The following is a 13,836-nucleotide window of genomic DNA, read 5'->3' as shown; positions in this document are numbered from 1 at the left end:
GTCAGTGTCTGCAGATGTAACAAATATATAGAGAACATTTATATATACACAGATAAAAAAGTGTTTATTTTATACTCTGATAATACAAAGCACAAATGTGGAAAAACGTCCACATCAGTCTTCTTTACTCTGCCGGTGTCTTCTTGTTCTTCCCTCCTCTCCTAGTAAAGAAAGAAAAGAAAGATGTGTTCAAAGTTATTGTTGAAAAAAAGGACGATTATTTCATAATTCTGCATGAATACATGATGGTTTTTTTTAACTCACTTTTTTAACTTTGCTCCCGTCTTCAGTGAAGCCTTCCTCTGTTTTTCTGTTCCCTTTTCTTTTGGCCTTTTATTTCTTTTCTTCAATCCTTGCTGTTTTGACTCTGTTTCTCCGTCTGCCTGCCTCTGTCTTTTCAGTGCCGGTACTTTTTCCTCCTTCTTCTTCATCAAGAAGCGAGGCGTTGTGCAAATGGTGTTTCTCTTGGGAGGTCTCTTTTCAAGTCTGTGTTTCTCTTTACTGAACACAAACAAATACACACGAGCACATGAAACTGAAACTAATCAAACTCACAACAGAAATGTGCAGAAACAACTTAAATATCATCTTTACCTGTGTGTCTTCTTGAAGCCGACCATGTAATCAGGTACAGGGCAGCCTGCTTGTTTTATGACATTTGCAATGCTGTTACAGAGAGAATAATAAAGAGTGAGTGTAAAACTAAAAAAGTTGTGGAAATTGTTCTTTTATTTTGTGAGTTTTCGTGTCACCTGCGCAGCAGTGGTTTGTCGTTTTCTGTGAAGAAGGTAACGGCTTTCCCCTGATGTCCAGCTCTACCTGTGCGACCTGAGGAACAGTAAAATAATAATATAATAAAAAGAGAAATCACTACCAACGGTGATATGTGCAAAACAAATTCAAACTATTGTCAAATGAGTTCACATAATACTGATTCAGCTCCACTTCTCAATATAGCAGTAATAAGACCCCAGCGAGACAGCTGAAAACACAAAGACGAGCCTAAACAACGTTTCAGAACTCAATTCTCCTGCTCATAAAAGCCAGTTTTTCAGCTTGTGTCCCCGCCCACTCTGTGCTGCTGCTGTATACACATGAACGCTACCTGAGTGGAGTCTGAGAGTTAGAACTGACCGATCCGGTGGATGTATTCCACAGCACTGGTGGGGAAGTCGTAGTTGAGTACGACGTTGACTCCTTTGAAGTCGATTCCTCTGGCGAGCAGAGCCGTGCAGATCAGCACCCAAATCTTACCCGAGCGGAAACTGCTGACGACGTTGTCTCTCTGGAAACACGAGAGCCACACGAGAGGAGGATCAACCATCGGCGTGAGAGCGAGAGAGAGACAGCGAGCGGCGTCTGTGTGTCGCTGTGTTACCTGCTGCTGTGTGCGGTCTGCGTGGATCACTTCTACATTAATGCCTTCGTACACCAGCTCATGGAAAAGCTCCCGTGCGCGCTCTTTAGACTGAACAAACACCAGCATGGGAGGCAGAAAACCCTGAAACAAAGACCTTTATCCTTTAGCAAGTGAACAAACAGAAGAACAAGCAGCAGCAGCAGCAGCAGCTCAAATGTGTCCATACCTTCTTAATGATGTCCCTCATGGCCACCAGTTTGCCGTTCTCTGTACCAACAAACAGCAGCTCCTGTTCCACCGTCTCCACCGCTGTATTTCTGACACGATGATGAAACATTGATTTTTAGAATGTGGAAACAAAGCCACACCCACACACACACACACACACACACACACACACACACCATAGTAAGTTGAGTGTGACAGGGAGACGTTTACCTGTGTCCGATGTTGACCGACACCAGGTTGTCGAGGTTCAGGCGGCACCACTGGTCCACGTCTGCTGTGCAGGTGGCGCTGAAAAAAGCCCTGCGCACCTTTGGGTTGGAGCAGGCGAGAAACACGGTCGCCAGCTGCTCCCTGAAACCCGACTTACCGTCTTCAAACAGCTTATCAGACTCATCGACCACCAGCCACTCCACACTGAACAGCAGCACAACAACAACAACAACCATGTCACATTTAATACACACACACACACACAGAGCCGTGAGCAGGCTGATGAGAGGTCACCTGCTGAGGTCCAGAGCTGGAGGATCCTGCTTCAGGAGGAAGACGAGTCTGTTGGGCGTGCTGACGAGGACGTCTGAGCACATACACACAGCGTGTGAAGGAAAAAACGAGGAAGAACAATCAACGTTCCCTTTTCTGCACTTTTTTTTTTTACTTACCATATTTTCTGTTTGACTGTGGTCCATATTTCTTGGCTGCCAGTGAAGCTTTGTCGATGATGTGAACTCTGAAGCCGACTCCCTCTGACAGACGCAGCAGCTCTCTGTGCGTCTACAACACAAGTTTGAAAACAAGCTGAAAACACACACCACTCTGTAACCTGTTAACAAATCATTCACAAGTTACTTTCTGTCAACACTTCAGTGTCTGGATGTTTCATCATCTCAAAACAGCAGATGCCCCTGAAGGAGAACATTAAAGATGGCTCTGTTCACTTCCTTCACTTCCCTCAAACTGTGGAAGCTAAATGGAACTCAGCCATTAGAAGAGAAAAACTCATTCCTAAGCACAAACCTAAACGACTCAGGGCGGCGTCAGCTGCAACTGTCTCATCACAGAGGCCTCAGTCATGTGTCTTTATATTTTCACTGTGCCTGACCTGAGGACTGATAACTCACAGAGAAAAACCTCCAAAAGCCTTTAGACACCGTCACTCTGGGACTCACAGGCAGACTGACCGAGGACGCCTCAGTTCTGCTTCCAATAAAGCTTTTCAGCTTCACTCACCTCTGACTCCCTGGTCGTCTCACCTGATCATCAAATCTCCTCAACAGCCATCACTCACATAAACGCACTTTTAAAATGTCTGACCTGCTAATTACATCACTTCCAGGTACCTGGCCAATCACAGGACAGTGTGAAAGCTCTCGTTGGCTGGCCAATCACAGCACAATCTGCGTTCTGGGGGTGTGATTTTGGTCTGAAACGAGAGCTTCGGGCCCCGTTCACACGAGGACGCTTGTGGGTAAAAACGACAAAATATTTTAAAGTGCTTTTCGTTTAGATGGTGACGGCGTTTTGAGGGCTTAAAAACACAAAATCTGAAACCACCCTCCAGAGTGGAAAACTTGAATACGCTCCGGCGTAGCGTCTCCGTCTACACTGCCAAGATGCAAAACTCTGCTCAGATCTGCTCACGACGCCACCTTTGCGTCTTCTGTTCAGACCGTCATCATGTAAACGTAGCCTCAGTGAGGAGATATTTCGATCTGCTCCTTCGCAGCGACGAGGAGGATTTTGAGTTCTTTGAGTTAATTAGTTAACATGTTAATTAGTTAAGTAGACCTCCATAACCAACATATATGTGCGATATGAGCATCCTATGTCACCTTTAGAAAAAATACAGTTTCAGGTCATGCCAAAGTGCCAGAAAATACGCCTGTTTCCCCAATATACATATAATGTGTGTGTGTGTGTGTGTGTGTGTGTACCTGGCTGGCCAGTTCCCTGGTCGGGGAGATGATCACGGCTCTGAAGCCCAGGTTTGCCGGCTGCTGCAGGTGAGCGAGCAGCGGGAGACAGAAAGCCAAAGTCTTTCCGGATCCAGTGGGAGCGCAGGCCAGGAGCTCACGGTTCTGAGGCCGAGATGATCACAGCGAATCAATAACAGACCCACAGACTCTGTGTGTGTGTGTGTGTGTGGTTTACTAATCACGTGAACGTCAGTACTCACGTGCATCATGAGCGGTACCGCCTGCATCTGTATCGGTGTCGGTGAAGTCAATCCTGCGTCTGTGAGATTCTGAAGGACGCGCGGGTTGAGGCGATACTCAGACTGCAGCTCCTCAAATGTACACAGCGGGTCAGGAACGTCAGAGCCGTGGACGTTGATGCGGTGTTGAGAGCGAATACGATTCACCTGCCATCGCATATGAAGAAGCAGAACATGAGGCTCGGTGAACAAATCAAAAACCTCCGACTGTGTGTTCGTCTGCGTCACAGTGAGCACCTTCTGCTGATGAAGATGCTTCAGCCTCTTCACAGAGTTTTTCTCCTTCTCGTGACTCGGCAGGTTCTGGATCTTTCTGTCCAGTGAGGACGTCCAGGTGATTCCACTTCCACCCGCATCTTTTAAACGTTCACAAAACACAGCAGGGAGGTTAAGAGAAGAGATGAACGACCACATCAAGACAGAGTTTACTGACACTATCACAAACTGAGCGTCCTTGGTGGGAGATTTGAGATCTCTGAATGTTTTGTAGAGTCATGATTATTCAAATATTTATCGTCATTATACAACGAAATGTCGTGGTCACAGCGCGGACAGGTCAGCAGTCCATCACAGAGACAAACATTCACACATTAATGTAGAGTATCTTTACTGTGATACTGAATCATTGTCCACTCTTACCGTCCACCTGGTTTCCTTTGGGGTTTTTCTTTTTCTTCTTTGTCCTCGCTCCACTCTCTTCATGTCCTCCCTTCCGTTTGACTCCTGCACCAGAATCATCACCATCACTTCCCTCCTCATCCTCGTCTACTCTTCCTACTCCTTCCTCTTCCTCATCCAGTCCACTGCTCCTGCTCTGGGCTCCATTGGCCGCTCCTGTACTGAAGTAATCGATTGAGGAGAGAGGATCTGAGGACGCTTCCCCTCCGTGAGTCCTGATAATCTACAAAAATGAAGCAGGAGTCGTGAATGTGTCTCATCTGTGTCCCCTCACCTTCTATCATGTCCAAAATGTCCAAAACAAACACGGGAACAGCGAATTCCATGCTAGTACAAACATGTGCTAGCCAAAACAAATGGAGCAGAGGATCAGGCTCACGCTGCTGCTGCTGCTAAAATCATAGTTAATTCAAGTTTTATTAATGTTGTGTTTACCTTAATTATTAATGTTATGTTTACCTTAAATCGAGCGGCGTCGCTTCCAAACCTCTTCAGGTCAAACTTAGCTCCGGCTCCGAGTTTACGAAACAAGTCGAAAGCGTCCATTTGTTCTCCAGCGTGGTCCTCACAGACGAGCCAGGCATTACTAATCAATCAGCATCGTCAATCATCTCAGTAATACACTATATCGCCCCCTTACGGCCGCACCAGGCACATCTGGGTAACTTGTTGAAACAATAACAGAAACATAAACAAGAAACGTTTTCTTACTAAATCTATTGTGAATTGCCCTTTATTAAAAATATTTGTTACTCAATAAGTATTTTATACGAACATAAAACGGAACGTCCAAGATCATTTATTGACGGAAGATAGAAAAGTCAACTCCTGTTCTTCATTTTTGGTCTCAATTATCTTTTATTATAAAAAAAGATATCTTGGGCTCAACGAAATTCTGACTAAATAAGGAACAGGTGAAATATAATGTGCATTCAGGTCAAGTCCAGAGGAGCAGCATCATGATGTGAGAGAGCAAACATGAAGGATGTAGAAGTGTGACGTCTACCGTCAGTCCAGTACACATCAGTGTGACGTCACATCGTTGTTCTGATTGTGGGATTTATGATCCACTCACTATTTTATTCCCTTTACTGTGTGATAATGAGAACAATGTCCTTGTACATTATCACACACACACACACACACACACACGTTGCGTCACACATCTATGAATTATGGCTCGACGTTAAACACAGATTGAATCACAGAAAAACAAACAAATAAAGCATGTTCATATATAATAAAGATTTAAAATTGTAGTGGGTTAAATATAATTCAGTATCATTATCATTATCAAAATTAGATTTCTCTGAACGACGTTTTTCTACATAAATATAATATACCACCACATTGTAAGTGATAAAAGTCAGAATATGACATCATCACATTACACATGTCTTCAGTAAATCTTCCATAAAACTGACGACTGCCTCTTTATCTCCCTCCTCTTCGCCCTCAGCCTCTAATGTCTTCAGTCTGCTCAGACTCAGTCTCAGGTGCTTGATTCTGTGCTGAGGGTTTAAAGTGTTGCTCTCTGCCTCTCCTCCTCCTCCTCCTCCCTCCTCCTCATCCTCCTCCTCTCTGAGATATTTTATCAAATGCACTTTGATGCTCGTCCCCTCGTCGCTGAGCAGCGACGCCGCAAGCTCGATGGCGTCCTGAGCCTGGCTGATGCTGAGCAGGTGCAGGAGAGCGTTGGAGAGTGCGTGTCGAAGGCTGGCACTGTAGCGGTACTCTAAGAAGTCATTGGTGTCCTCGCTGTTCTGGAGCGCCGTGGTGAGGGAACGCCACACGTAGCTGAATCGCTTTGTGTCCCCGTAGCATCCCCGGTGGGCGGGGACCGCCAGGGCAGCAGCTGATTTGATTCGAACCTTGAAGTTTTTGCAGGAAGTGACAACGTGGCAGAGGGCAGAGAACACGTCACTGGACCACAGGGCGGAGTCTGGAACAAAGAAAAGAAAAGATTGTGTGCGACTGTGGTCGGCAGCACTCACGGAGCGAAGGAAACAAAGTGAACAAACATACCGAGCGGCAGGGCGGGGTTTCTGAAAGCATTTCCCAGGGCGTAACAGGCGTTCCACCGGACCTTCATTGTGGACTCTGATAAGACCGTTTTTACAAGAGCACGGACTGCGTCTTCCACCGGGTGTTGGAAAGCAGAGCGCGTCAGCTGACTCTCACGCAGGAAATGGAGCAGGTTCCCGAGAACTCGCACGGCATTCGCTTTCACCTGAGGAGGAGACGCAGTTTCAGAGTCAGAGGAATGAAAACGTGTCATTGTCAGACGGATGGTGAAGAGCGTTCACACTTTTATCTTCACTGTAACCAGAGACGTTAAATATGACGAGAGACAGAGAGAGACGCAGATGATCACATGAATGAGTAGCTTCACACTGTCAAGTCCTATTGTGCTTACAAGTGCATTGTTAGCAGTAGAATCCACTCCATATATAATTGTATGAAACCGCCACGCAGCTCTCGTGCTTTTCCTTCGCTTCCATCATTTGTGATGTAAAATGCGTCACAGAGTGAGAAACACAGAGTCGATGAGCTTCATCTGCATTTTCTAAACTAATTTGACAACGTTTAAATGTCACAGGCCTTTGTTTAAGTTTAGATTTTACACACAACGTCATGAAGCTTCAAAAACAACAGAATCTTCTTGTCGTCATGTTGGTGTGAATGCTCTCACCTTGTCTCTGTCGCCCGCTGCTCGAGTGGCTGCGTGTAACATCTTCAGCAGCAGCATGTCCGATAACTCCTCGTGAAAAGTAACACCGAGAGTTTCCCTGACAGACAGGAAGTAAACACATTTACACATTTAAATCCCTCACACTGGACTGTTATTCGATCCAGACTCAGATTATCGTGATGTGCTTTTCAGAAACACGCATGGGATTCTTACATATTGATGATAAGTACGTCTGCCAGGTTTCCTAAAGACCAGGCCGCCTTGGCACGGACGTTAGTGCTTCCATCACTGAGGGCGGCGAGGATGGCGTTGGCGGTGTCTGCCACGAACATCACATCCTGTAACGACATCACAGCCTCTGTAGTCTCATGTGGACGTGAATGTGAACAGACTGAGGTTTGTGCTCGTGTTGTCCTCACCTCTCTGAGACAGGGGAACAGGATGTAGGTTCCCAGAGCTCTGACCGCTGCCATCTTCACCAGATAGTTTTCACTGTAGGTCAGACCCAGCAGCACGGTCACACACATCAGCTGCGTCTTTTCCTAAAGAACATGACACTGTGCGTCACACACACACACACAAACACACACACACACACACACACACACACACAGCTCTGAGGAAGTTCAGACACAGAAGTGAATGAGACTCACGGGCAGCTGAGTGAAGGCCTGAGGCAGGATGGCAGACAGCGTGTCACACACACTGGCCTGTAGTTTGGGATGTAGTTCACTCTGCATCGCTGCGTTCAGTGGACCGCTCAGTACTTCTGACCACAACTGAACCACCTGCATCACACACACACACACACTTGGTATGAACAGGTCGTCAAAAATAACAATTACTGGAGGAGGACCGTGTAAAGACAGTTACGTACTTGTCCCAGTGGCACCCGTGAGCTCTCGGGCACGTTGTTCTCTGCTTTGTACTGCTGGATGATTCCCGTCCCAAACACCTCCAGTAACTACACAAAAGGCCATGACATAAATATCAGCGTCATCATTTTCTGTTCCCACAACATAATCCATCTGAGGAACAAAGGACACAAATCACTGTTAGGACGAATGTCCTAACAATGTCCTAATGTTAATGTGAAATAAACCATGTTCTGACCATGGCTCCGTGCAGCTGCATGGCTGGGTCAGGCTCTCTGAGGCAGCGTATGCTCAGCTGCTTGATCTCACACAAACACGCTTGTGTTAGAGAGAAGTAGCCGCGCACAAGACTGGACAAGACCTGAAGAAAACAGACGCACAACGCTCAGAACACGCTTCACTGTGTGTTTGTTTTACTCCCCATCCACCGCCTCTCACCTGCAGTGCCTCCAGCCGTACAGGGGGAGGCTCCAACACAGCCCCGCCTCCTGTTCCCCACCCCTCGCTGTCCGATTGGTCCTCTCTGGGCTGAGTCACCAGTGACACACAAACCTGCAGCAGCCACAGCGATGAATTGTCCTTCTCCCCCGGCGTGCGAGGAACCCGTGGGGAGGGCGTGTGCGAGCTGCGCTCTGAGTGCACCGGTGTTTGAGAGGGTGAAGTCTCTCCATGCCTTTGTCTCCAGCTAAGGGCGGAGTCCTGCGGTGTGAAGGAGCCAGAGCTGCTGCCACTGTCCGGCTGCTGGAGGATGAGCTGCACTTCAGGGAGCGGAGCCTGAGTCGTCAACAGAGACCCGTAAAGTGTCAGGACCGACACGCGCACGTTCACGTCTGAAAGACGGAAACAGCTGGTTTTAACTCGTCATCGAATGACCTTTTATTTCAGAACAAACATAAACACAAACAGACCTCTGTGGCGCACAAAGGGACGGATCTGTTTGCAGAGCGAGCTGAGCAGACCGGGTCTGAGGCGGTGGTATGGAGCGTTAGCCACCAGAAACGCCAGACACTGACAGACAGAAGATAATAAACCGTTGTATAAGTTAGTGTCAAAGTTCTCATGGATGTAAAATCAGCATCAGAGTCATTTTGCTTGTAAAATGCAACACGGGAAACTTTTAACATCAAACTACTGTTTAAATGGTTCCATTTGATTTAAACGTCATCCTCGTCCAGACGTCTGTGCTTGGATCACTGACACTTGTTCTTTACAGTCAGGAAAAAAGAGGTTTTTACCTTAATAACCTGAACGAGTGTCTGAGGAGCAGTCTCAGCCAGCAAAGCCAGGGTCAGAGCACGGTGCAGTTCTCTGATGGCAGTGGCCAGCAAGAGGGAGAACGGCGTGTAAGACGTACGAGGAGACGTCGTATCTTCAGCCGCAGCCAGGAACTGACGAGAGCCATCCAAAATGGCCGACAACACCTGAAGTGCACATGCACGTACCTGAGAGAGAGAGAGAGAGAGAGAGATGTCGTAACAGTCAGAGTTTGTCGAGGAAAACTACGGCAGAACACGAGTGAGGCCGGACCTTTGGCGACGAATCCTTCAGTACAATTGTGAGCAGAGTGAGAGGCGGCGGTCCACCGACAGGAGCGTCAGGGATGAAGGAAGACCAGTACCCGTACAGCGTACGCTTCTCCACACATTTCACCACCCCGAGCAACGAGTGCAGAGCTCGCTCACGCACACGACCAAGAAAAAATCTGACAGAGGAAAAAACATGAGATGAACGGTCAAGAAAGACACCAGCTCACAGTAACAAGAAAAACACGAGACAATGGTGAGAGAACATCGCTCTGTACCTTAATTTGCTCTGTGCGTTACCCTCAGGGTCAGAAAACTCGGAATCAGAATTGTTTCTCTTCCAGGACGGGTAAAACGACGGCTCAGATGGTTTAGCCAGAAACTCGCCCTCTCCCACGCCTCCTTTCTGAGGTGCAGACACGGCCTCTCCGTCATTGTCGTCTCCATCTCGTCTGCTGAGCTCAGTGCTCTTCTTCTTCCCCCTTCCTCTGGGTTTCCTCTTTTTATTCTTGGGAGATATGGAACACGTTCAGAATGAATGAATGAATCTAATCTACGAGATGATCCTTTGGAGAGGTTTGTCTTACCCCGGAGGTTTTGCCCAGCACAGCAGCATCCATCGGTGGTTCAGAGGGTTTTGGTGTCTCAGCAGGTTTGGATGCAGCCAGACCCTCATACTGAGGAAGAGGAGTTGGGTAAAGCACAGCCGGCCAATCCACATTCACACCTGGAGCTCCGTGGAACATAAGTCTCTGCAGAAAACATCAACACATCTCCACTTTATTACCACAGTAAAACTCTGGCGCATAGCTTTTGTTCCTGGATAAAAAAAAAAAAGTACGGCAAGGTTTTGACCTTAAGTGTTGCCAAAACTGATCCAAGCTCCTCCCCTTCACCATATTTCCACTTCCCACCTGAGAGACAATACTGAAGTCCTTTCAGAGCTGCCTGGAGCACCTGCAGAGGACACAAGAGCAGCAGCAGCAGAGGACACAGGAGCAGAGGACATGTGTCAGCTACAAGCAAAGGCATTGTTTGTCACTACAATTGTTGTTACATCCCATAATAGTCCTTACTATGCAGTAGAAGAGCTCGTCGGTGCTGGGAGGTTTGGGCGACTGCAGTGTTTTGAGGAAGACTTTGAAACACACAGTTCTGTACTGATCATCCAGAGGAGGCTGACCAGGAACTCTGGAGAGAGACAATTACAACCAGGAATTTAAAGAATAATAATTAACAATGAACTTCATTCATGGACAGACTATTTCGACAGTGGTCCCCACAACGTCTACATCATTTACAGGTGTAGGAGGAACGCCTACCTGAGACAGATGTTGGCCATACAGGTGAGAGCAACGCGGCGTAATTCCATACTTGGCTGAGCTGGGTCACCATAGAACATCAGCACTCCGTCTTCAGCCAGTAAATCACTAAGGTGCTAAAATATGAAGGAAACAAATCTCAATACAAACGTCCTAACGTTATCTTTAATGTTTTTAAAACATGTGTAAACACCAACCTGGTAACACTGAGGGCCATTCCCATACACGACTGTGGAGAGAGCGATGAGAACGTCAGAGTGTGTCCATGTGCTGCACGTCTTCATCGCACTTGTGGTATACTTCAATAATAGATCCAGCGTCTGCTCGTCCATGATCACCTGCAGAAGAAGAACCGGTGACAGATACAGAGTTAGAGAACTGTCTTTGTTCCGGTGGATGTAGATGCTGAGCTCAGTTACCTTCAGCTGATTGAGCAGATGATGCATCAGCTGACAGAGTTTGATGACTAAATGTTCCTGAGTCAGCGGCACAAGATTACTGCCATGTTTCAGCAGAGTACACACATCCTGAAAAGGAAGAATTCATTAATTAATTCACGCTCATAATGCCTCTGGGGGTAAAAATGACATATGGATATTCGTGAAAATACCATGTTCAAAAACACTTGAAACCTCTTTTTTTTCCACTGAAAAAACAGCCTGATCAAGTTCAGCCTGTTTTTCCTTGTTTTTTTCTAGTTTTTTACTTGTTTTATCACTTGCTTTTACTTGTTTTATCACTTGTTTTTACTTGTTTTATCACTTGTTTTATCACTTGTTTTTACACTTGTTTTATCACTTGTTTATCACTTGCTTTTCTGGTTTTATCACTTGTTTTATCACTTGTTTTTACACTTGTTTTATCACTTCTTTATCACTTGTTTTTCTGGTTTTTTACTTGTTTTATCACTTGTTCTTCTACTTGTTTTATCACTTGTTTTATCACTTGTTTTTACTTGTTTTTTACTTGTTTTATCACTTGTTCTTCTACTTGTTTTTCCTTGTCCACGTGTCCCATGAATGAGCCGTTGAACCGGCGCGTGTCCGTTACCTGTGCTTGGATGCCGATGCTGGGGAAGACGCTTTTGCTGTAGTTTTCCGACAGCAGCTCGTCAAACAGCCGGTTGAGCTCCTCTCGGTGTCGGCAGGTCGAGTCCGAGCGCAGGGCTCGGAGTTTTGCGGCGCAGCGGGAAAAATGTTTCTCTGCGTCCGACTGGGAGCCGAGCAGCCAGCCGTCCGTACCCGCGCGTCCTGACGGGGCCGCCTCACCCAGGACGCCGGTACTGCCGGTACTGCCGAGGCCCGGCGCGGAGAGCTCGTTCTCAGCCGCCATGTTTGCACCCCGGAAGTGATCTACTTCTTCGTTTTATCGGGGTTGACAAACAACGATTTGGTTCATTACCGCCACCCCCTGGTGTGGAGTGGGAATGAAAATGTTAAGAATTCTACTATTTTAACGAATTATATTTTAAAATATTCTACCCAATCTATGTCGTCGTAATCAGTGTTGTTGTTTAAAGGAACTGAAATTATTTTCGATAAAACACTCGTTCTTTTGTAATATGTCTTTATTTTAATGTCTCCGTTTGTTTATTATCATACTTTCTCTTTCATATTAGTTTCCTCGTGCCTTATGTTCACTGAGAGTGAATATTAGTTAACTCTTTAATCCTGGATGTCCAAATCTGATTCTTTTTTTAAAAAATCTGACTCTTGAGTTTCAACTTTGAACCTAAACCCTCCCCCGGACTCACTACTCGAACTCGCTGAGAGGGGTCTAGCTGCAGACCTGCACTGTCAGGACCCTTCGTTGCAGACCTGCACTGTGAGGTCTCCTGCACTGTCAGGACCGGAAGTTGATTCGAAGCCTTTCAAAATAAAAGCGAGCATACCGGAAGCATACATTCAAAATAAAAGCGAGCATACTTGAAGCACGTATTTTTCATTCCCCATGTGAAGTGTGAAGACGACGAGGTGAGTAACAGTCAAGTGACAACAACTTTGCGTCATACGAAGAAACAGAAACCGTCTTTATTCACTAGAACGTTATGTTGCACACTATATATTGTCCTGTAAAGTTATATTAATTTGAAAGAATCGGGTTTTGGACTTTTGGGTAGTTTTCAGCGTTGTTATCGTATGATAGTGCTCACTTAAATGTGCCATTTTCCTACTCAAAGACCAAGAAAACTGAGTTATATCATATAATTTTTATATAATTTTGTTTTACTTATTACGACATCAACACTTGTTTGCAGCCAGAGTGGAGATGCCTCAGATTTTGAACATGAACAGCACCCAAACTGAGGAGGCTGCGCAGGAAATGGGAAAGCTGTTTGACACGATGGATCTGAATGAGGAAGAGAAAGAATTAATTCTTGAGCCTTTTAAATTTATTTTTTACCAGATTGAAGATATGTGGCTCTTCTGTGAAGAGATTATGGACAAACGAGGGTACTTGTCGTACTGTGAGTACAAAGAGTAGAAAGAAAAAAAAAAAAAAAAAAGTTAAAATTGTGGAAAAAGAAAAAAAAACTGCTTAGGAGATATTGGTTATCTGAGTCATAGGTATTCAGTAATTCACTTTGAATACACAAAGCTAAGTTCATTTAAAATCATCAACCCTCACACCCTCCATGTGGTCCAATAGCACAAGGTAAGAACATAGCACAAACAATATTAAGCAATTATTAAATGAATTATGAGGTGTTATAATTGCAAACAAACATAAGATATTGCCTATATAAAAAAAATAAGTAAATCAATATGTATATGGTCCAGCAGTATATAATATTTTGTTCGTTTTTTATCTTGACATTTTCCTGAGTTTTTTCACCTTATACAGTTGAACTGGAAAGATATACAGTTTTTTTTTTTTAAATCTCTTTCATTAAACACATGGATACACGTAAACATATTTACATTGTAAACATAAAATAAAGAT

At 45.5% G+C, this 13,836-nt stretch overlaps 2 protein-coding genes across 2 annotated transcripts; both read right to left on the bottom strand.

Moving 5' to 3' along the window:
- Positions 1-37: 37 nt before the first annotated feature.
- Positions 38-5,057, bottom strand: ddx52 (DEAD (Asp-Glu-Ala-Asp) box polypeptide 52). Its single transcript, XM_058626413.1, has 15 exons — positions 4,941-5,057; positions 4,443-4,704; positions 4,041-4,159; positions 3,765-3,950; positions 3,523-3,666; positions 2,251-2,362; positions 2,093-2,165; positions 1,799-2,002; positions 1,587-1,677; positions 1,379-1,501; positions 1,135-1,285; positions 753-828; positions 595-666; positions 265-501; positions 38-161 (listed from the first exon to the last, which is right to left on the bottom strand). Exons 1-15 carry the CDS (start codon positions 5,025-5,027, stop codon positions 125-127), a joined length of 1,974 nt encoding a protein of 657 aa, XP_058482396.1. The 5' UTR covers positions 5,028-5,057; the 3' UTR covers positions 38-124.
- Positions 5,058-5,863: 806 nt separating this feature from the next.
- heatr6 (HEAT repeat containing 6) lies at positions 5,864-12,244 on the bottom strand. The gene is made up of 20 exons (XM_058627912.1): positions 11,944-12,244; positions 11,313-11,420; positions 11,091-11,231; positions 10,894-11,009; positions 10,648-10,762; positions 10,427-10,528; positions 10,159-10,323; positions 9,850-10,079; positions 9,576-9,750; positions 9,284-9,490; positions 8,957-9,056; positions 8,487-8,878; positions 8,287-8,409; positions 8,051-8,137; positions 7,827-7,961; positions 7,593-7,715; positions 7,387-7,511; positions 7,174-7,270; positions 6,507-6,711; positions 5,864-6,423 (listed from the first exon to the last, which is right to left on the bottom strand). The coding sequence occupies exons 1-20, from the start codon at positions 12,223-12,225 to the stop codon at positions 5,864-5,866; spliced, it is 3,588 nt and encodes a 1,195-aa protein (XP_058483895.1). The 5' UTR covers positions 12,226-12,244.
- Between the last annotated feature and the right edge of the window lie 1,592 nt (positions 12,245-13,836).

The sequence above is a fragment of the Solea solea genome, chromosome 4, assembly GCF_958295425.1.
Source record: "Solea solea chromosome 4, fSolSol10.1, whole genome shotgun sequence".
Classification (NCBI taxonomy): domain Eukaryota; kingdom Metazoa; phylum Chordata; class Actinopteri; order Pleuronectiformes; family Soleidae; genus Solea; species Solea solea.
The sequence above is the reverse complement of the archived record's forward strand: the minus strand, read 5'-3'. Positions and strand labels throughout refer to the sequence as shown.